At 35.5% G+C, this 23,225-nt stretch overlaps 1 protein-coding gene across 2 annotated transcripts in view; it reads right to left on the bottom strand.

The window, feature by feature from the left end:
• Nucleotides 1–200: 200 nt before the first annotated feature.
• LOC138716507 (hemocyanin-like) overlaps nt 201–23,225 on the bottom strand; it is a 168,594-nt gene continuing 145,569 nt past the window's right edge. For both annotated transcript variants that reach the window (XM_069849651.1, XM_069849652.1), the window contains exons 6-11: nt 22,751–23,044; nt 19,727–19,882; nt 12,586–12,766; nt 6,746–6,882; nt 3,423–3,530; nt 201–1,723 (exon numbers count right to left, since the gene is read on the bottom strand). In XM_069849651.1, the coding sequence (XP_069705752.1) occupies nt 1,520–1,723; nt 3,423–3,530; nt 6,746–6,882; nt 12,586–12,766; nt 19,727–19,882; nt 22,751–23,044 (1,080 nt within the window). In that variant the 3' untranslated portion in view covers nt 201–1,519. The remainder of the gene's footprint in view (nt 1,724–3,422; nt 3,531–6,745; nt 6,883–12,585; nt 12,767–19,726; nt 19,883–22,750; nt 23,045–23,225) is intronic.

Raw genomic sequence — 23,225 nt, 5'->3', positions numbered from 1 at the left:
ACGAACGTTGGGCTTTCGCTGATCGCCTGAAATCCATCACTGATGCACAGTGGCTACTGTGTGTTTGTTTACAAGGCAGATAATCGAAAAGGACATGGACGGCGGTTTCAGAGTTCCGTTCCACTTCCTCGTTGTGCCCACGGCTGCTGTATATGCTTTGAAAGAGGAAAAGTACTGTGGTAAGGAATAAATCAGAAGCGTTTTTCGTAGCTGCTACCAAGTATCTACATTTATTTAGCAAATGATGAGTTCATGGAACACAATGTAAACGAAGAAATCATACTAAAGACACGAATAACAAGCAGCGAATGATGGAAGTGGAACGGGATAAGGACTGGGGTTGGATAAAGATGTTATATGACGTTGAAAAACAAAGAGTGAAAATGTGGACAATAAAACAATGACCATACAATGAATACAAGCTGGGTTCTAATAATTTTGAGTGTATCAAGTATTCATAATTATACTTTTGTAATGAGATTTCTCTATGCCATGCCTTGTGCTGTACAGGTAGATTTTAGCATGTTTCAATATATTACACAGCATCCGATACAAATCAATATTCTTAATAACTACTGTACTATTCTGCCAATATCTTAATATTATACAATGTTGCAATTGATAATATATGGTAAAGGATGCGAATTTATTATAACTCGGAAAATTTCTACAAAAATTTTAAGGCATTCACAGCGACGAATTATGACAAAATTCAAGAATAGATCTAGTAAATTGGGAGCGGTATGTAAAACCCATTATTCCACGCAGTCAGAAACGTAAAATATAATTTACCTGAATTAACTTTACCCCATTTTGTTTACAGTTACCTGAACGATAAGAGTATCTTCGGATTCTCAGATTCAAATTGGAGGGTACAAGTGAAATTTATTATGAAAAAAAAAAAAGATTTTGGGGCAGATTTTCTCTGAGGGCTCGTATTCTTTTCAGATATCGCTTCATCAGTTATACATAATTTATTCCTATCATTAAAAACGACTTGTGAGCAAATTTATAGACGTGCTGTCACGTTCATGTGCCTCTACATCTGATCACCGTCCAAAGGTGTAAACGCTAGCCATCCAAGAGTACTACTCGTGCACGTCTTCGCGAGGACCCAGAAAGAAGATACAAAATCACTTTATGGATTCAATCCAATGGAAGCCGACTGCTCAATTGACAGATTTTCTTTTCTATACTTAGAAAATTGACATTTCCGTGATCGTCTGTGTTAACCAAATTGTATCTCAATATTTTAAAGTAAAAAATAATCAGAACCAATCTTTAAGTTATATATTTAATGCAGTGTCAAACATTCGGATTAAAGAATTCCAGTTCATCTTCCACATTAAAATTAGTTCCATTATCTGTTATAAAGATAGAAAGAAAGAATATCTTTCATTATTGATCCAAACGTTGTATAAAATGCTAACACTGTCAGGACTATACAGACAAAGGAACAGATGAAGTTTCCCTACTGTACGTATTACATCATAACTGCACAAGGCAGGCGCTTACTAATCTACTCGGTAGGTTTCTGCTTGACGTTCTTGATGGTGAGATCAATGGTCTTGATGTTGGGTGTGTAAAAGGTCTCTTCCGAGGGCACACGTCGGTCGAAGGGGAATCCCATCGGTTTACCGTCCGGCATCTTTCCGTCCATCACACCACAGTAACCCAGAGATGACAGTGTATTTACGTCATCTGGAGACATTCCTGGCGCCACCTAAAATTTGACAATAATGTAATGTAGTATTCATTAATACACTGCTTTTTTATACAAAATTGAGGTGAAAAGAAGGCTTAAATTTTACAGTACTAAGTTATCATCAGACAGCAAATGTTCGATCCGATACTGAACGTTAGGTTTACGCCAGTTGCAGGAAGATCATTGAACCTAATGCTACGCTTCCTCCGTACGCCAAGGGACGTGACGTCTTATCACTGTGTAGAGACTGAAAATCCGCTGTCTGGTTAACATTATTTCATAATATATATTGTACTAAAACGATAGTTATCTTCATTTCAAGATTGCATTTCATTACTTTATTAGTGTATATAATTGTCGGAATATCCTCTGACTGAGGTTCTGGCTGAAATGTACATCTAAAGATCTATTATTTTCATACGTCCCAGAAAAGAACGGCCGGTCGGCCGGCCGGCCAGGCAGCCAGCCCTGCGTGGTTTCCGCTGCGCGCTAACCGTTTCTCCCGCGCAATCGAGCTTCAGTAGCCATACGGCATGCAGTGTGCTTAGAAGTCGTGTAATGAAACTCTCGATTCTTCAAGTGTACAACGTTAGCATATAACGTTTAGTGATTACTGTGTATTTAGGTAATGCCTAGCAACAAATTTTCACTGTGTGAAAGTGTGTATATGTATAATACGTACATAAAAGGCATAAGATCTTGTGCGAAAACAAGACGAAAATTTCGAATAAAGTTTTCAAACAGACTTGTGCCTTCTGCCAAAACAATTAGACGGCTCGCTAAAAGATTTAATGAAACAGACTCAGTAAAGAATCGAAAATCAAGCAGAAAACGTAGTGTTCTTACGCGGAACGATTGTCAGTTTATTTCCAACAAGATTCCGCCTGAGGCGTATTTTCGGTACGAGACTGATCAGTAAGAATTTATGGCCTCCACGAAGCCCAGATATAACACCCTGTGACTTTTATTTATAGGGAACACTAAAAGGTAGGGTTTATAGGAAAAATCCTCATTCTATAGGTGAATTAAAAGAAGACTATATGCGAGAAGAAATCCAAGTTATTAATGATGTGGAACTTCAGAGTGTTGTTCATTCGTTTATCAGAAGATGTCAGTTGTGTGTGGCGGCAAATGGAGGCCATTTTTAGCAACGACTGTGAGCATGGTAAGTCCAAATTATTGAACATTTTTTGTTAGTACTGTTATATATTGAAGAAGCGCCGGAGAAATGGTTATGCGCTCGGCGGAAACCACGCAGAGACCGGCTGGCCGGCCGCTCTTTTCTGGGACGTGTGATAATAATAGCTCTGTACTATGAGGAAAGACATCTCACTTGGCGATATGTGTCAGAGGGACATCTTAAGTCTGACTAGTGTAATATGTAACTAGTCGGCGATGTATGCAATGAAGGGGGAAAGGAACTGGCCACTCTACCCCATTGTTTCCTGGCCTAGTTGCTTCACCTTGTTAGTATCACTTGTGAGGTTCAGATTAGTCTTCAAACAGTTGACTAAACAACAACAAATGTCGGAATGTTTAGTTTGCTCATCATTTTTCTTGTAATTTGGTGTCTTTTTTATACTGAGGCAAGCTATTTTCAACAGTAGTCTTTTCAATAGATAGTTCTATAAATCAAGAATTCCTCAATATCTGCAAGCTGAGACAATGGGTGGGAGGTGAAGATTAATGAATACAAAACAAAATTAGTTTAACTTACGACGTCCTTATCATAGTCGGTGACCACGACGAACAGCCTATAGACCATGCCTTCCGGTTTCCCCTTAGGCAGCAATAGGCGGTGTGGGAAGCCACAGTGGCGATGATGCTACAAACACAAAACAATATATTAATGTCTCTCATTAAGTTCCTATAAATGTATCGTAAGAAGATAATGAACTGACTGTCAGATTTAGTCCTAGCAGTGAGCTGTAAGTTGTTATAGAGAGTTTAATTTGATAATCGACCATTTACAAAAAGTTAAACACATCATAGAATGCTTAAACTTTAACCATTCTCATTGAGCTCATAAATAATTACGAAACTACACAATTCTTTCTTAAGTTTTACCCGATGTGAAACTCTAGAGATATTTTGGTAGTTTCTTCGGGCACACTATTTCCTTAGTCATGATTTTTCTCAATTTTTGTAATACATTAGAATTGCTATTATCTCGAAATAAGTAATACATAAACAGACACTGTCATCCTATGTACCTTATTGGTGATTATTTAATGAAACTCAGATGAAATTTTTCTTATTCGTCAAATTGCAGAAAAAGAACTTGAATACAATAAACCGGCATTTTATTGTTTTGTAGATTTAAATAAGGCATTTGATAATGTGCAATTATATATCATTTTGGAAATTTTAGATAAGCTAAACGTATCTAATGGATTATTTTTTTAATACAAGACTTATACATAGGAAATAAGGCAAAGATTAAAATAGATGGAACATTTACACAAGAAATTACATTAAATAAAGGCATCAGAAAGCAGACCCACTCAGTCCATTACTTTTTAATATCTTAATGGATTTTATCATGCAAGAAGTAAGAGGCAAGCAGGGATACTTAATGGATACAGGAGAAATAAATTTAATTGCTTATGCAAATGATGTTGTTCTGATTAGCAATTCAAAAGATAACTTGCAAATGTTATTACAGTGTTTTTCAATGGCTTGTGACAAATATGGAATGAGTATAAATACATCAAAATCAAAGGTTTTAACAGTAAATAAACATCCGTTAAGATGTAAATTACAATTAAATCAACATGTACTAGAGCAGGTTATGAGTTTTAACTACTTAGGAGCAAAAATAACAAGTGATGGATGTTTAAAGGAAGAAGTGCGGGACTAAGTTAATAAAGCAGCAGCTGTTTCAGGATATCTTAATAGTTACATCTGGAAAAATAAAATATTTAAGAAGAGAAACGAAACCAGAATATATAAAATAGTGGTGAGACTGATCATGACTTATGCTGTGGAAACTAGATCAGACACAACAAAAGCAAAACAAATTATGAATGTGACAGAAATGAAAGTTTTAAGAAATATAACAGGTAAAACCAAATTGGATAGAATACGAAATACAGAAATTAGAGATAGGCTATCTGCAATATTCAGCCTATTGAGGAGTGGACTGCTAGAAGAAGGGCGGAATGGAATAAGCATGTTAAACGCATGCCGTTGAGTCCACTAGTAAGAAGAGTAAGAGATGGAGTGCCAAGAGGGAGAAGAAGTCCTGGAAGACCGGAAGAGAGATGGAGCGATTCCCTATCTGGTGGAACAGGCTGATAAGCCTAGAAGAAGAAGAAGAAGAAGAAGATAATGATGATGATTTTGTTTGTTACAAAGTTGTAGTTTGAGGTTCACGGCTACTCTAAATTTGAACTGGATTAACAGAAAATATTTTTTCTAGAACAGCTACTGTAATTCATCAACTCTATAGAAATCTTACGCCAAAACATTTCACGAACAAATAAGTAGTCGTAGGAAATTCTTACAGTTAATCTTGTCACATAAAACATTGTCATTCAGTTATTATTTTTAGGATGGCTGCAAGATTATTTTATTTTGTTAAGCCAGTATGGAATTTCCCCTGTGGTGTCCATATAACTTTAGATCGCTGAAGTCGCCGTTATTCAACTTGATCATGATTATCATCATTTTTGTCTTTACGGTACGAACCGGTATGACATACTAGCTTAACTTTAGACATAAATACAAATTTAATTGGAATATCCTTTTAATTTGAAGGATACACGTGGTATGCGAAGCAGATAAGCAGGGTAAATGTTAAAACTACTTTAAATTAAATTAAATTATGGTTTATTTAACGACGCTCGCAACTCCCGAGGTTATAAATGCGTCGCTGGTTTGCCGGAATTTTGTCCCGCACGTGTTCTTTTACATACCAGTAAATCTACTGACATGAGCCTGTCGCATTTAAGCACACTTAAATTCTATCGACCTGGGACGGGATCGAACCCGAAACTTCGAGCACAGAAGGCCAGCGCTATAGCGACTACGCTACCCAAAAAACTACTTTATGGTAAGTATAAATACATATCATGCACCCAACGTTCACTTAATAACAGCACTACCTTCAGCTTAATTTATATCTAAACATAGTGCACTGAATTCATCAACGTCTATAATTTATTACAGTCTACAAGAAATTGTCCACTTTCTATATGTTTTGTAAAAGTAGTATCCAAGAGAGAACAAACAATTTTGTTGTTATAGCGATGTACTGAAGTACATATGATATTTCCACGCAGGAATTCTGCGTTATCACATGATGAAGGATCGATGGACCGAAGAAAAATTCTCTCCGGCACCGAGATTCGAACCCGAGCTCTCTACTCTACGTTCTGACGCTCTATCCACTAAGCCACACCGGATTCCAATTCCGATGCCGGATTGAATACTCTCAGTTTAATCACTTAGTGATATAAGACGGCGCACATTCCGTCGGACTCCGGCCACTTAGTCACTCGTAATGAGTGGACCTCTGCACATAGTGTGTTGGACATTGTGTCACAGTCACACATCTGTGACACAGTGCATGAGGGTTTGCCACTAAAGAGAAACTAAGAGGTGAAGCTTAAACTAAGAGGATTCAATCCGGCATCGCAACTGGAATCCGGTGTGGCTTAGTGGATAGAGCGTCAGCATGTAGAGCTGAAAACCCGGGTTCGAATCCCGGTGCCAGAGAGAGAATTTTTCTCCGCTCCATCGATCCTTCATCAATTTTGTTGTCGCTCAACTAAATTGATGTGCACAATTTGCTACATGGCTAATGCATCGGTTTTATTAAATATCCAAAGGTGGAATTCGTGCTGCAGAAAAATTATATTTTAAAGATTTTACTGGATACCATTACTTTTGCTAATAAAATTTCGATTGTTTTATATTTTGATATAGAATTCCTTCGCCAAATAACAAAAACTCCATACCTGATCTTACACATGAGTAAGTATAAAGCAAGTGTTACAAAATCAGTAGTAGGCTAAACAAATTTCCCTTGTTTCTTACAATGTCGTATTTGAAATCCTGCTCTCCTCGGATGGCTTTTTGCACGTCGTTCATGAGATCTGGGAAGCTGCGTGGCTCTGGGATGGTCACTGTGGAATCTTCAGAGTTACGTGTAACGATGTTGTCACCGTGCACCACTGAAACATAAAGCTGAGTTAGTGATGGCAACATCTCGAACAGCATAAACAAGACGACATAATAAATTACAAGCCATCATCATCATCATCATCATCATCATCATCATCATCATCATCATCATCATAATCAAGATCATAATCTTCTCCACCACCATCATGATCATCATCATCATCATCCGTCCTGGGTCCGACCATCGAAAAACCAAGCCAAGCCAAAAGTGATGCTAAAATACAAAGTTCTTAATTTTATTACCTAATCTGGATTTCTGAAATTATGAAGATTTCCTCATTTTTATTGCTCCCTATTTCCAAGTCAACACCAATGAGAAATTGGAGGAGAAACATTTAAATTGTACACGAAATATGTCTTTGCAAGGGAGTTTGTGGGCGAGAAAGACTGAATATGTGAGGTCCAAGCCTGTTGGGTACTTGTCTCATTCCGACTTTCGTAGTTCCACTGAAGGAACTTTAGAAATTTTGAAGGGAAAGCCGGAAATGGACGTAACTTAACAGCTACCAAATGGCGGGGGGGAGAAGCAAGACAAGACAGCATCATATAGGAACGCCTGCACCTTGAGTTGGACTGCCGCAGTCCTCTTAAGAGAAGGGTTCCAAGCTCTTGCACTGTGCGAGTGAAACTCGAGTAAACTCGTCTGAAATACCGAAGGTAAAATGCGAAAGCCAAGGCTGTTATTTCGAAGTCTTTAATTTGGAAAAGAGCCTAAATTTGTGTGGGGAGAGAGATGTAGGTCAATTACCCATTTCTTTTGAGACTTATCTCGACATTTGTCTTAATGCCTTAAAATAACCCACGGATAAACAAGAGGCAGGATGAGTTTTCTCATTTTAGAAGGCTAGCAAATTGTCTCTTAAGAGACTCTCTTGAAATATGGCTGCATAGGCCATGAGGACATTATTTGGGAAAGGTGAATGTTATTGTTATTGTAATAGTCCGAGTTCAATTTCACCAGGAGACAGAATGTTGGAATGTTTCTGGCATAAGATGACTTGGAGATGGGTTAATCCAGGAAGTCTGGCATGATATAGGTGCTTATACGCGGCTACTGTTTTTTATATTCTTCAATGGAGACTTAATACTACGACAAGTGTTTAGTAAAAGCAACGGTCGACTTTAGCTGAACATAATTTCTATTAATATTATAGATTGTTACAATAAAATTTAAATCTACGTAAAAATTACAACAACTATAAGTGGAAGATAAAGAAAATAATCTTGTCATACAGTGCCATGTTAAAACTACAATTTATGATGTAAAAAGAAACTGTAGCATTGTAGCAAGAAGTATGGACGCCAACCAAGATTTGAGGGGGAGTTAGAAATGAGACAATATCTTTAATTGACGGAGTGATTATTCTAAAACATAAATATATAAAACAATATTTTACCAATTTATTTAAATAGAAATGAGATATGAATCACAAAAACTCACGAAATATGATTTTGGCTTGATTTTCCAATGGCCAAAACCTTGAACTTACGCTTGCATTTATCCGTTGCGTGCTCTAAATATGCGATGATTGTCAAAATAAGAGAGCTGGATTGGTGGTATATGTGAATGCGACGATGATAGGTGGGCCATCCTGACTCACCCCTGACGGAGTCATATCCCAGCCTCAAACGTGTACACTGATGTTAAGAGATATCTGACCTACTAATCGATAGCGATCGGTAATTTGTTGATGTAAGTGTAGTTTCTTTAGTTATTATTTCTATGAATGGATGGCGAAGATAATAGTCAATGTCGCCAATCGTACATACTGTAAATATACCCGCATTATAGAATTCACTTTTCCATACCACTCTACTGATCGTAAAACAACACTGGGTTTAGTTGAAAACCGCTGATACTGTCAATTAGGAGAATAATTTATGCTTAATCTACATCAGAGTGCTGCATTGGAGTTAAATCGCTCGCTTGAACTCGGTCGAGTGTCACACCCTTGAGTGAGATACGATCGGTTTGATACGGTCGTAATAAATAGAAGCACAGTACAAGGTCCATCTCACCGACATGTCTTATCTTGTATGGAAGACGACAGATAAGATACAAGTATTTTTTGCTCACATGGTAAAAATGAGGCTTTATTTTCTATGTTTATGACAAACGTTTAATGGAATAGTCAATGGAACGTACCAAAACAGGAACATGAAGTTATAAATGAAATAGTATGAAAAACTTCGATATACATTTATTATTGCTAATTAATAATTATTCAATATTTGATTTACCACATATATAATATGATATGTCCATACATAGTGTTTCGCCTATATACTGCGACAATGTAGAAACGTTTTACAAAATATTATTGATATAGCAGTAGACTAATAACAATATTAGTACAGAAATAACGTCTCAGAAAATATAATAAAACGAATAATCATGCTGCACAACTGTTACAGACGCAAAGATTGATACACTAATTATTAGAGATTATTATTATTATGATTAGAGATTATTATTATTATTATTATTATTATTATTATTATTATTATTATTATTATTATTATTATTATTACTAGAAAACTTGATACATTCTTGCAATATCGTGATTGTGTTCTCCGTTCAAAATAATTACATTTACATCCAATAACTTCTATCAGATGTGGCAAAAACAAAATCACTCCTGTGTGGAAAAAAAAAAAAAAAACCTACAACATTTATATTACATTTTAAAGCAAGTTTTGTAGTTGTATGGAGAGTTTAATTTTAAACACTGCAAAGTTTTGAAATGATAAACATCTATGATGTTACTACACAGTTCATCGCTGTAACAAGAACGAATGTCTAACGCTCGGCTTATACCGTTCGAGGATTTATTGCTCGTGACAATTTTACCCATCATGCATGTGCGCTACCTATTGGATTATGCTATGAACTACTTGGCGCACAAGCGAAAACGTCCGATGCAGACCTCTGATCTACATAATCATTTTCCCTCACACTTTTTAAACAGCCTCAATAATGGTGCCACCTATTGAGAACTAACGGAACTCTTTCAAAGTTTGTCAATTTTTATATCATTGGTTCCGACTTATCCCTTATCGCTTACACGATCATAAAATAGTACGTCAGATATCTTTGAACGCCAATGTACCTGGTACCCCGAACACGAATACCCTTTATATTAGCATCAGAAACCCCTGCTATCCCGAAAACTTCACTCCAGTCTATTTTCAAGAATTGCGTATAATACATGTAATAAGGGGAAACTGGGAAGTGTTGGTGGGAAGATAGATGGAGAGCTTGCGCTATAGATTCGGCACAAAATGAGGCGCTCAGAGCACAAGGGAATCAAGTCACAAAAATATACTTTTCAGAAAATTAGACTTAAAGGGCCATATTCATAGACATTCATAGCGCGGGCTTCCGGTGGATAATCAGCGTTTTTCGTATTCATAAACCAGTGTTAGCAATATAAGATATGATATTAATCCTGTACAAGTAATCAGTCGATAGCCGGGGCTAGTTTAGAACGCTCGTAGCGCGGGCTAGCGAAATGTCTATGAATAGCACCCAAAGTCTTTTATGTAGCCTATAGTAAATTATCCATTAAAGATAGGTGTGATTTTAAACATTTGCACCATTGCAAAGATTGTGAGGACAGGATTCTTTTATGCTCTGAAAGTAGCCTCATCTAAGGTACGTATAGGCGAAATATCTCCCATTTGACCAAAAGTGGACTTGATTTCCTTGTGCTCTGAACGCCACCTACATACGTGTGATTGAGATGAAATTGATGAGAAATTTAATGGGAAACAAGGACAAGCAATCTTTAAGGACTGATGGAGGTAATAAAAATACAATTTAGAATAAAAGACAAGCTACGAATAAGTGTAGCTTGTGAGATATAGCCCATAATTGCCATCTTTACAAATCCAGAAGTCAGTCGGACTATCTTATGTGCAGTCTTAGAAAAATATTCTTTGTCGCGCAGATACTTTGTAAATCCCAGAAAGGAGGCAGTGCGCATGATCAGAGGACAAGCGACCTGGTTCACAAGAGAAGGATTGGTTGAGATAATAAAATTTTGTTTCGTTGTATGTCTGATCATGTGCACTACGTCCTGTGAGACAAAAAAACCTTTTTCTAAGACTGTACGTGCATTTCGGATTGCTTAACGCACAAGAACAATTCAGCATCTCTCTGTATCTAATAACTGTTCTAAAATTCTCATGATTCCATTGGCTACTGAGGACTTAACACAGAATATACAAAAACATTTACTCGGCATAAAATATAATTATGAATGATTGAGATGAAACTAATGAGATATTTAATGGGAGACAAAGAAAGCAAAGTTTAAGGGCTGGTAGAGGTAATAAAATACAATTTATAATTAGAAACAAGCTTAGAATAAGCGTAGTTTGTGATATATAACCCATAAGTTGGTCAAACTCTCTTATGTACGTGCATTTCGGATTGCTTAACGGACAAGGACACTTCAGCATCTCCCTGTCTCTAGTAACTCTTCCAAAATCCTCCAGATTGCATTGGCTCTTGGGTACTAAACATAAAATATACAAAAAACATTTACCTCAGCGGTAGATACCACACTATCGCCAGTGTAATCTTGCAGAATTTTACAATATCATTACCGATTTATTCTGGGTTATAATTCGCAGTCAGATGTTTCCCATTATACGAATAGACTCCAGGGTTCTATTTCACGAAAGTACAAATTACAAATTACAGGCAAGAAAAGTTACAAATCTACAAATTCACAAATGTTTGTGTTTCACAAAGACACTCTTGCAAATTTGTAAGTGAAGTAGAAAATAACAGGTTCCAGGCCATGATACTACAAGTCCAATTATCATTTGTTTACAATTTTACAAATCGTATGTTACAAATTTAATTTTGTAACAAATTCTTATCCTACTCTTGATTTGGGTAAATAGCTTAATTGGAGGTTATACCGTATTATTTTAGATTCTAAAATTGTCTGAAATGTGTTTTGTTAAAAGAAAGGAAAACATGTATTATTCTTCTTCTGGTAATGAGGAACTTGAGATTCATCAACATAATCGTCGTAAAAGAATATTTAGAGAAATAATTAATGTTACATTTGAAAATTCAGCGGAGTTTAACCAAAGATTCGAGAAACGTAACTGCTACTAAATAATAATAATTCACTGGTAGATGTAAATACATTAATAGGAGATGTTTAAATGACTTACAAAAAGTCAATAGTTATTTTTTAATACGTACATCATATTAAATTGTAGTGTTATAGTTGACATTCTATTCTGTTTTGCATTCATGGCTAATAAAACCAAAGCCTATAATATACATCATTCATGGCCTACAGTTATAGATAACTGTTACAATTACACGAATATTTTCGAATGTTTTGTGAAACACATTTTACTGTAATTACAGAAACTACTTCCTGTAAATTTCTACATTTGTAATTTGTACTTTCTTGAAATATGCCCCCTCTCAAAATTCTGCATATTATTTTCACTACTTCACATTAAAGTTTTTATTATGGCCAATGAAACACTTTTCACATCTTCTCCATTTGAAAGCTCAGGAAAGTGTTCGTCAACCTTATTAACTTCCTTATAAAAGCGTTAATGTATCATGCATGCAATGAATATTTCGATAAACTTTGTCTTGGATTTTATTTCACAGTATCGGGGAGGAAAATTGATAGATATACAAAGTAGCTACTTACGAGAGACAGGGAAGCGGTCCAGCTCGATGGCTCCCCAGCGTGCCTCATCCAGTGGAACCATCTGACCGAACCAGTTGTACTTGGGTAGCAGGAAGACGCGCACGATGGCGCGCACCGGCTTCTCAGAGTGTACCGTGATCACGTACTTGAAGGGCTCGTGGTTCAACCGGCTTACCAGTGCCTACAGCAGGTCAAGTCATCTGTTAGTACTATTCAAAAGGGAAACAACTCAAAATTTAAATATAATATGTAAACATTATCAATTTTTTGGTCTTACAGAATTCTCTGTTATGGTTAATGACGGAGAAAAATTCGTTCACAAAGGGAAAAAACAAAGGAAAAAGGTTCGATCCGGTGCTGTGGATTCAACCTCTACGTAGCTCAGTGGTAGAGCACCCAGTGCGTAGAACTGAAGTTCCTGGGTTCGATCCCCGGCGCGGAAGATAATTTTTTTTCCGTCATTAACAAATAATAATACAAATTTAAAGACTGATTAAAATGTTAAAAGTGTATATAGAACAATGAATAAGAGAAAGTATAAAATGTTTTGAGAAACCTGAATTTTACAGCTTTATGTTGCTGTAAGAAATCAAAGAATGATTGAAGTTACTCCAACGATGTTTTACATAAATTGTAAGTTTCAAATTAGAGTGTGTTATTGGGATTTTTCACTGCAATATGAAGCTTTAAGATTCGGGTTTCTCAAAACTTTAAATCTTACGTCGTTTCTCTTTTGAACTAGGTCGTCGATATGTCCAGTGTATTCCAACATAAGGATAAACTTGATACTTTTACTTTCTCGTTATACGAAGTGAGAGAAAGTATTGTGATACTATACATTTATATAGCCTATATACAGTATTGACTTAGTGACTTACGTTTAGGGCTCGGTTTTTCTATGGCCTAAAAATCTGGGAATATGCATGAACTTATGCGCGAAAATATACCACTACATTTCATAAAACCTTGAAAATATAACGTAAAAGGAATTAAATATTTCCCAAAAATTAGTTTTAATAATTTTATTCACCTACAAAATAGTTTTTTTTTAATTAACACCTTGTGTGCTTTGCGTTAGTTTCTTTACAGTTATGTTAAGAAGATCACTTGCCAGCAACAGCAGGGTTGGAACCTCTTAAGTAACAATCTGGCCATATTCGTAACATTCTTTTGTAATTTGTGCTTTGACAACTCACTGATAGCATATTTAGTAACTTAAAATTTCATTTAGCTACGGCCTCTTTTAAGTAAAATTATAATATATCATTAAAATAAAAATATATATAAAAACTCTAGTTATTAAAAATAATGGAGATAATTATTACAGTTGTCTGAACACCGTAATAATTATCTCCATTATTTTTAATCTTCATTTATGAACACTGTTGTATTTCGAACTTTTAAGTATTTAACTCTAGTTATTTTTACTACTTACTAGGGAATTTACTTGTAATATACAACACCATATCCTGGGCTTCATTATCGTCTAAATTGTATATTGTATTATCAGAAATGGGTGAAGCAGATGTTTCTGGTCCAGAGACGGCTAAGGAAGAGACAACTAAGGACTTATTAAGTAAATTGAAATATGAAATAGAGGATTGTAATAAGAGGTAAATAAGATGTTAGAGGTAAAGAAAAATGGTGGAGGAGGCTAGGTAGGATAGCTAATAAAGTTAGATTTGCATAATATATACGTTTCTGTTGGTATGTTAACAGGAAACCACAATTTCAAATCACACAGAGTTTGTGTGCCCTCGATGTGGGTTTCTGGCGTCTTGTCAGCCCACTATCCTAGCTAGAAAATTTGTGAGATCTGAAAATGAAATGTACACAAGAAACGGACATAATAACGAACATATTGGACAATGGTGTAGTATGTTTTAGTAACAAGTAGTATTAGAAACAGTGTGTGTTCGATATAGACTAAGTGAACTGAAAATCAAGAACGGAGTGATAAAAGTATCAATTTTGAATGAATTAGAGGATTGTAATAGGAAGTTAAGTAAAACGATAGAGATAATGAAAATAGATGAGGAGTATGGCGGGGGAGGCTAGCTAGGATGGCGAAGTATAATATGTAGAAAATTAGTGAGAACTGAAAATGGAATACACGCAAGAAACAGACATAATAACGAACATATTGGACAATGGTGTAGTATGTTTTAGTAACAAGCATTATTAGAAATAGTGCGTGTTCGATATAAATGAACTGAAAATCAAGAACGGAGTCGTGAAAGTGTCAATTTTGAATGATCTAATTAAGTTGTTAGGTTTTAAAGGTGGGAATACTGACCAATTTAAATGGAGTCGAAAGTTAAATTATAAGAGCGTCTACAAAAGGTATATCTGTAATTAATGTAATTGTGGCACCGGATACAAAATTGTGAGGTCCACATTACATGGATGTAAATGTTGACATCATATCATATCATGTCATATTAATATCATATCATATCATATCATATCATATCATATCATATCATATCATATCATATCATATCATATCATATCATATCATATCATATCATATCATATCATATCATAAAGTATTATCCTCCTTACACCTCAGAATTAGCCTATAATGATTAGCCTATAATGTTGTTCTTCACATTGTCACATTAGTAAAGTTCATAATATCTAAAGTGTTAGCAGCCATCCAAACATATTCGTTACGTCATTAGGTCATTAAATTCTGACTGAAAGCAACACAATGAACCTTAACCAAACAGGAAACATTCATCGTACAAACGTAATTGAGTTTCGTGAAGACAAAAAGTTGAATCTGAAAATAAATTCCCGTTAACGCACATGTACAGCCTGCGAATGCGCGCTCATTTGTCGATGTTGACACCTGTTCAATCTCCAGGCCGTCGCGTCGTCTCATCTCACGCAGAAAATTAGGTAACCTGTGGCTTAATTACGCAATCCCCACGAGTCCGTTCAGATACGTGACGAGGCGAGAGAAGTTCGCTCTGGATTATTACATTTTTAGATTCTTCGCTCCATATTGATCTGGTGGACGCTTGTGATAACTGAAGAGTCCATATCATTTCACTGAACATTGTTCATACAGTATAGATTCTCCTTATTATTGAAGTAGATCAGATCTCTATACCTTAACCTTGTTTTTTTTAAGTTGGTTATTTAACGACGCTGTATCAACTACTAGGTCATTTAGCGTCGATGAGATTGGTGATAGTGAGATGGTATTTGGCGAGAAGAGCCGAGGATTCGTCATAGATTACCTGGCATTCACCTTACGGTTGGGAAAAACCTGGAAAAATCCCAACCAGGTAATCAGGCCAAGCGGGGATCGAACCCGCGCCCGAGCGCAACTTCAGACCGGCACTCAAGCGCCTTAACCGACTGAGCCACGCCGGTGGCTCCTTATCTCGTGAGTGCATTCTTTCCCTAATGATGTTTTATATTAAAAACCTAGATACGTTTAGTACTAATCAAGACATTCATAGTTGTAATAAAAGAAATAAATCAGATTTTAATCTACCTTCTGTTAGTCTAAGCTATCATAAAAAAGTGTTCACTATTAATGTATTACAATCTTCAATGTATTGCCTAATTATCTTGAATAGATTGACCAGATTTTTATGATCCAGCAGGGGACATCGGCGATTTCAAGAAAAACCAAAAACACTTATCTAGTCACCCTCCGTTGAAATGTAGAAAATACATGTAACTGTAGATACAATGATAGACCTTGGCACACTAAATTTGTAGAGTATCTTAACTTTTTTAATTAAATGCATAAACACACGTAACTCCTAATATAATAAAGCCACTAAGAATTCAATTTCAGTACTGACGCATGCATGGAAGTTTTTCACATAATATTGTACACAATGAACTCTTAACACACACATTTTAGAAGTACTTGTATGAAGAATGTATCCTTTTAAGAATCTGTTTATTCCTATACAGCTTTACTCTAAGTACTTCACATGAGAAATGAAAGTTTGTTTTCACTTGTGATCAACCTTTAACTGTTTCAACTTTCATTCTTGACTTTTCATCAGTCCAGATTGAGTTCATTATGTAGAAAAGTCTTTCAACTGATGAATTGCCGCTTGGAAGACACATGATTAATGATACTATTTTGAGAAAATTTTCAAATGGAATGACTTTTTTTTTTAATGTTGAAAAATATCATACCAATTTTCACCTGTTGGTTTGTTACAAAATTCCTCATTTTTTGAACCAATTAAAATAGACTCTTCGACAGTTCTAATGCTTTCGCGCAACGCGAATGTTAAGATGACCAAAGACAAAGCTGATATGTTTTTCTCGAAGAGTGCAGAATATTTCATACTGTGCTCGCTGTTTCTACTGTCTCATAATAAGGACCGTTCAAAAATGTGCATGAATCGCAGCAGTTCCATTACGATACTTAAATATTTATGTGTAAAATGTTATTGAAATAAAATCAAAGTTTCTGAGGACAATTAATTTCCGGGGACAAAAATGGGGACATTTCCTCCCCGGGGAAAGCAACTCAAAACCGGGGACTGTCTCCGGAAGTCGGGGACGTCTGGTCAGTCTAATCTTAAAGCTTTGAAGGACCATGAGAAAAGGTTAAGAACAGAATTAACCAAATTTCTACATACTCATACCTTATACACAACTGATTAATTGTTTATGCTTGAAAATTGAATTATTCTTCTTGATATGAAATGTACAATTTTGTATAGCTCAACTAAAATATGCTTGTAAATTGAATTAATCTTTTCGGAATATGTATGATAAGAAGTTTCTTGTGTTAAATATTAACGTACCTTGTTAACATGTTTCGACCTATTTTCGGTCATCTTCGGAACTGGTCGTTGTTGGTCTTGGCGTCTCTTGTTTCCTGTGTGGGTGCGTTCCTAGTGTAGAATCAAAGAGTGTATGTGTTTTGAAATTGAGTTTTGTGTTGAGAATATCGTTGGGGTGTGTTTTTGTGTGTCTGTAGAAACTCAACATACTAGAACAATATGAAATATACAGACACACAAAAACACACCAACGATATTCTCAACACACAACTCAATTTCAAAACACATACACTCTTTGACTCTACACTACGAACGCACCCACACAGGAAACAAGAGGCGCCAAGACCAACAACGACCAGTTCCGAATATGACCGAAAATAGGCCGAAACATGTTAACAAGGTATGTTAATATTTAACACAAGAAAGTTCTTATCATACATATTCCGAAGTGACACAGTGTTAAAAGTTGTGCAATCAAGATGTATGAATTAATCTGTTTATTATGTATTGAATATTTTTTATAGCTTAACTGATGAATTGTATATGCTTTAAATTGAATGGTAGTCTGTAAAGCTCAACTAATGAATTGTTTGTGCTTATAAATTGAACTAATTTACTTGATATGAATATTATACAATTTTGTATAGCTTAACAAAAGGATGCTTGTAAATTGAATTAATCTGTTTACTATGTATGTACATTTTTTGTATAGCTTGACTGATGAATTTTATACGTTTTGGTTTGAATAGTAATCTGTACGATGAATTGTTTATGCTCTAATTTGAGTAATTTGCATGATATGTATTATCAACTTTTCTATTGATTAAATTGTTTATGCAGTATCAATGTGTGTTTCAACAAGTCCAGAACTGATTCTGAACCAATACTGAACTCCCAGTTCCCTGCTCCAACGTGCTTAAGAATTTGTTCAGAATGAGTGAATTTGGTTCTCGATTAAGAGCAGAACTTGGAATTCTGAACTGTTAACGCATGGGCTGATGGTTTAATCTGAAGTTATGGTTAAAATGCTTCGAGTCTAGGCAGGTGAAAGTAAAAAAATAGTAGATCATGAGTGATTTGGAAGATGATAGTGATATATTTTATGACGAATTAAGTTCGGAAGATGAATATAATTTTAATATGAAAAGAAAATCCGAAGGCCTTGAAAGAACATTTCAAGAAACATTCCAACATCGTAAAATCCCGAACTAGTTCTGACATCTTACACAACTGGCGCATGCGTCGAAAGAAGTTCGGTATTAGTTCGGAAAGCGTTTTGAATTGCTTGCTGAAAAAAAAAAAAACCTGTTGTGTAGCATGACATTAATTCATTATGTACACAACAGATTGAAATTAATGGTGGCAAACAATTATTTAATTTTTGTATGCGCGGATAACCAATGTACTGCTATGAGTTTGGCATACAATTTCATTTAAGAAACATTGGCCTTAAGTAAAATAAGGGTTTAAATCACAGTCGCATTTGTCGCATTTTGCTACTCGACTTCTAAAAAGGCAACAGACTTTGAATGTAAATGTTAAAAAATGTGACAACCACATTGGACTTCAGAAACGAAGATGGTAATGGAGAAAATGAAATCAGAGATATGTTTGAGCTAAATTGAATTTAAATGAAGTGCTAATGGCATGGGCAATGAGGAAAAAGGTAATGAGGAATAGATGTTCTGGAATTTCTTTCAAGGAATTGGTGCAATTCATGTAAGTTAAGTGAACAATTTCTCCTAATTAATTTATATAATTCCATCGCATACTGCAAATTGTGAGCGAGGATTTAGTTGCATGAACCTTGTAAAAACTAGAATTAGAAACCGCTTCTTAGTAAAAAGAGTTAGCACTCTGCTAACAAATTTTGAACGGCCTACTAGTAAAGAATTTCTATGTTTAAAGTGTCCATAAAATAACGTATTTTAATGTGATGTAAATTCAGCAGTAATTGATTCTAAACATAACTACGTCTAATGATTTACTTACATTTACTAGACTATAAGAAGATGGATTGAAAGTAATAAAACTCTAAGATACAAATTACATAACTTTTTGTTTCTGCATACTTTATTAATTTTAACTTTATGCACAATTATTTATAATATTTCACAAGCATTTCGCAATTTGCACAAATATAATTTTTCATTTGTGCATTTTTGCGACAATTATTTATTTTCTAGCTTAAACCCTGAGTAAAATCTAAAAGAAATGAAAGAAACTTTAAAAGCATTGATTTTCCCTCAAAACGTAAACGATTTTGAAGAATGCCGCATTTCGTTAGTATAAGGCTGAATAAATTTATGTAATTCACAGTCTCCTAGATGCAAAAGATTTGAATAATACATAATAAAATGAGATGACTTTACCTTGATGTCGACCACTTCTTTCTGGCCGGAAGTGTCCACTATATTGTTGAGGTCGATGTGTGACTCGTCGAAGTAAGTGATGAGATGGTTTGGCGTGCTGGCCTTGCAAGTGCCGATGACCTTCACAGCCTCGATTTTCACACCCGGGAACTCCAGCTACAAGCGAAGAGATAACATCCATCCACAAATGAGATATTTATGTGCACTTGTATAAGTTTTATTGTCATATAATTAACTTATACGTCTTTCTCTCATTAGATCCCGTGCTGTGACATCGTGGTCGAATGCATCATGCCTAGGAGTTACGTTATGGAATGCGCGCTGATTCGAGTCCTCATGGAGAAAAGAATTTTCTCATGAAATTACGGCCAGATATGGGACCGTGCCCACTCAGCATCGTGATGCATTTGGAAAGCTACGGTAGGTAGTGAAATCCGCTTACGACAACCACCTACGTCTGCTGAGGGGATCATCGTCCTGACTCCACGACACATCCGTTCTGGATGATCGTTCACTCTGCAGAAGCAGAGCTGATCGTCCCTGGCTCTTAATGTGCTGTTGTGTCGCGGATTTATTTGTTTATTATATAGGCCTATCATTGTTATTTATAAACAAATTACAGTGTAAAATACCAATATTACTGCACGTCAATTACTTCTATATATTCGGCGTTCATTAGATAATTCAATAACAGCTGTGGTTAACACTGATTAAGAATATATCAAAAGTTAACGTGGAAATATTCTGAGGAAATAATTTGAACTTTTAACTCAACTCCGCACTTCTGACATAAGAAGGACGTTGATTCAAAACGCATTTTCTTCACCCTCGGAGAAATTTCTGTTTGGAGCGTATTTCTGTAGGCTGTTTTATAATGCGGAATATCGAATACATTAACTGGTTGTTTTCAATTCGTAATTTGTCTCAGCGTAATATGATATGGAAAACAGCAGACTGGTTCAGAAAGAGTTTTCTCGGCCAATGTGTTCGGATCAAAGCGCAAATCGTTTTTTACAAGCAGCGCAGAGAGCTCGCTTCCTGCTTGCACATGCGTGATGGAAGTCTGCCATTGCATATTACTATTGCCATTGAGTCATTTACTCTGCACGTGTTAAGTATTTAATATTTAGCATGCTACATACAATACAAAATAAATACATGTAATAGATGTAGCGCATACTCGTTTAAGCAAGCTCGTATTCGGGGGCGTTCCTATAAATAAACTATTTTGCACTAAATGGAACATAACAAAGATTCAATAAAATTACAAAACCAATACAATTATTATAAAACAGGGATAACTACGAAGATAAAAGTATAGAATTAAGTAAAGAACAGAATATAATTTGGAATTAATAAATACAGTACTATATTGAAATTAAGAACAAGGAAAAAGGAAGAGGGGACATGAATACTGAATAATCTTACTAAATAATTTGTTTAATTTTATTAATATCAAAATAATCTCGATCAGGATTCATTATCAAAATAGAGTTAGCCTAAAGAACTCTGGCTATGATTTATTCCAGTGGTTGTGTAACATATAAGCTCAGCTGAAGGACATATAAAATTTATTATGTTGGAATAAACATGTTCCTTTTTATATATCTGGCCAGTTTTATGAAGAATATCAAGTGTTTGAGCAAGTTCTTAAAAAAAAAAATGCAAGAGATGAGTGACATGAAGAGAGTGTTTTTTCACATAATTCTGGCGTAATAATGTGCACATTGAGTGCAAAATGGAACCAACATTCCGTTGTGATGACCGAACAAAAAACTTATTCAACTATCTTGAATCGAAGTGTGAGAATTTAGACTATTCCTGCTTAGGGTTACCATGAGAAGAAGGACTTTTTAAAAATTGGTATGAACAAAATTAAAGAAAAACAATCACTGACTTTAGTTAGTTTTCTCACTAGTTGCTGGATCAGTATTACATCTGCACCCTACTTATCGGTGGAGCCCACTTTGTGCACAAGAGCCTGAAGAGACAAACTTCTATCTTGTAACAAATAACTATGGAACTGTTCACAGGAGATGTCCTTGAAATTATGTTTCACCATGATGACACCTCTGACTGTTTCCGTTAGCATGCGATTTCGTTCTTTTGTCCATTAAGCAGATATTAGGGAAAATAGTCTCTCAGCACTTCCATTGTGACTTGGGATAGAGAAATAGAATTGACATATTTTCAAGAGTTCTCAGAAAGTTTCAGTGCTCGCAGAACTATTCGAATTGAAGAATTTGCACCATTGTTTATCTAAACTTAAATCTTTGTCCAAATTAACTTGATTGGCATATCTTTGTACATTGCAGAATAAAATTGATAAACTAGCTTAGAATCATGAATAGTGACATTTTTAAAGTGTAAAAATTCAATGCTTGTCAATAGGTCTTCACATCGTATATTATGTTTTTTATGTATTCCAGCTTCAACTATTGAAAGCAGTTAAATTCTTTCATAGGTTTTCACCATTTGCTTAGATATTCTATGCATAATATCATACATTATTCAATATACATATCAATTCTAGTTGAATTGCGAAATGCCGGACATTTAAATTAAAAAAAAATGCATACCGGACTGGATAAAATGATTAAAAAAGAAGACATGTCCTCTTTTTGCCGGATGGATGGTAACCCTATTCCTGCTATAGTGCCAAACATCCCATTACAAAATAAGGTTTCAAATCTTAAAAAAGGGATATAAGAGATCTGGATACAAAACGACATGGTGATAATTGGATAGAACTACAAGAGTTAAAACTATTCGTTAACATTCTGCTTCAAGGAAACGAAGGTGATGGATTCTTAATTCCAAATACTGTGGATGATTCTGGAAGTTCAATAATTTTGTAGTTGTAGTGCTATTCTTATTGTTTGAACATCGGCATCAAAAGTATGATATGCTACACAAAAGCTACGAGGTTGTACTCAGCCCTTGTAATTTTTATTAATGCAAATTTGGTAGAAAAATGACGGTTTTCGTAACAGAATAAACCATTTTCTATCATGTGATTCTCACCTCATGAAAGCTGTAGGGAACGAGCAAGTCCTTGTGAAACTTGAACAGGTTGTCCACGTGCTTGTGTAGGCGGAAGAAAGCGGGATCGCGGGTTGCAGTCTCGAAGTGTTCCATTACGCCAGGAGGAACACCGTAGCGAAGGTGTGGGTCCGTCACTTTGGACAACATCACGTGACCGTCGTTGTGCAACTTGCCGTAGAACACGGGGTTGACACTGTGTGTCGAAGACTCCACAATCTCGCCCAGAAGGTTTATGCCAGCCGTGTTATTCAGACTCATCAATCGCGAGTCAACCTGCAAAAATCACCACAGTGTTCATGGGGAAAAAAGTAAAATAACAGCTTATGAAACATATATAGATAATATGAAAATCAGAAAAGTGCTCTGGCGACGCCAGACCTCGAAAAAATAGTACCTTGGCGCCAGTTTTTTGTGTTTCTTTGCTACGCAGTTCCAAAGAGCCTGGTTTATGGGA

This window comes from Periplaneta americana, chromosome 16, assembly GCF_040183065.1.
Source record: "Periplaneta americana isolate PAMFEO1 chromosome 16, P.americana_PAMFEO1_priV1, whole genome shotgun sequence".
Lineage (NCBI taxonomy): Eukaryota > Metazoa > Arthropoda > Insecta > Blattodea > Blattidae > Periplaneta > Periplaneta americana.
The sequence above is the reverse complement of the archived record's forward strand: the minus strand, read 5'-3'. Positions and strand labels throughout refer to the sequence as shown.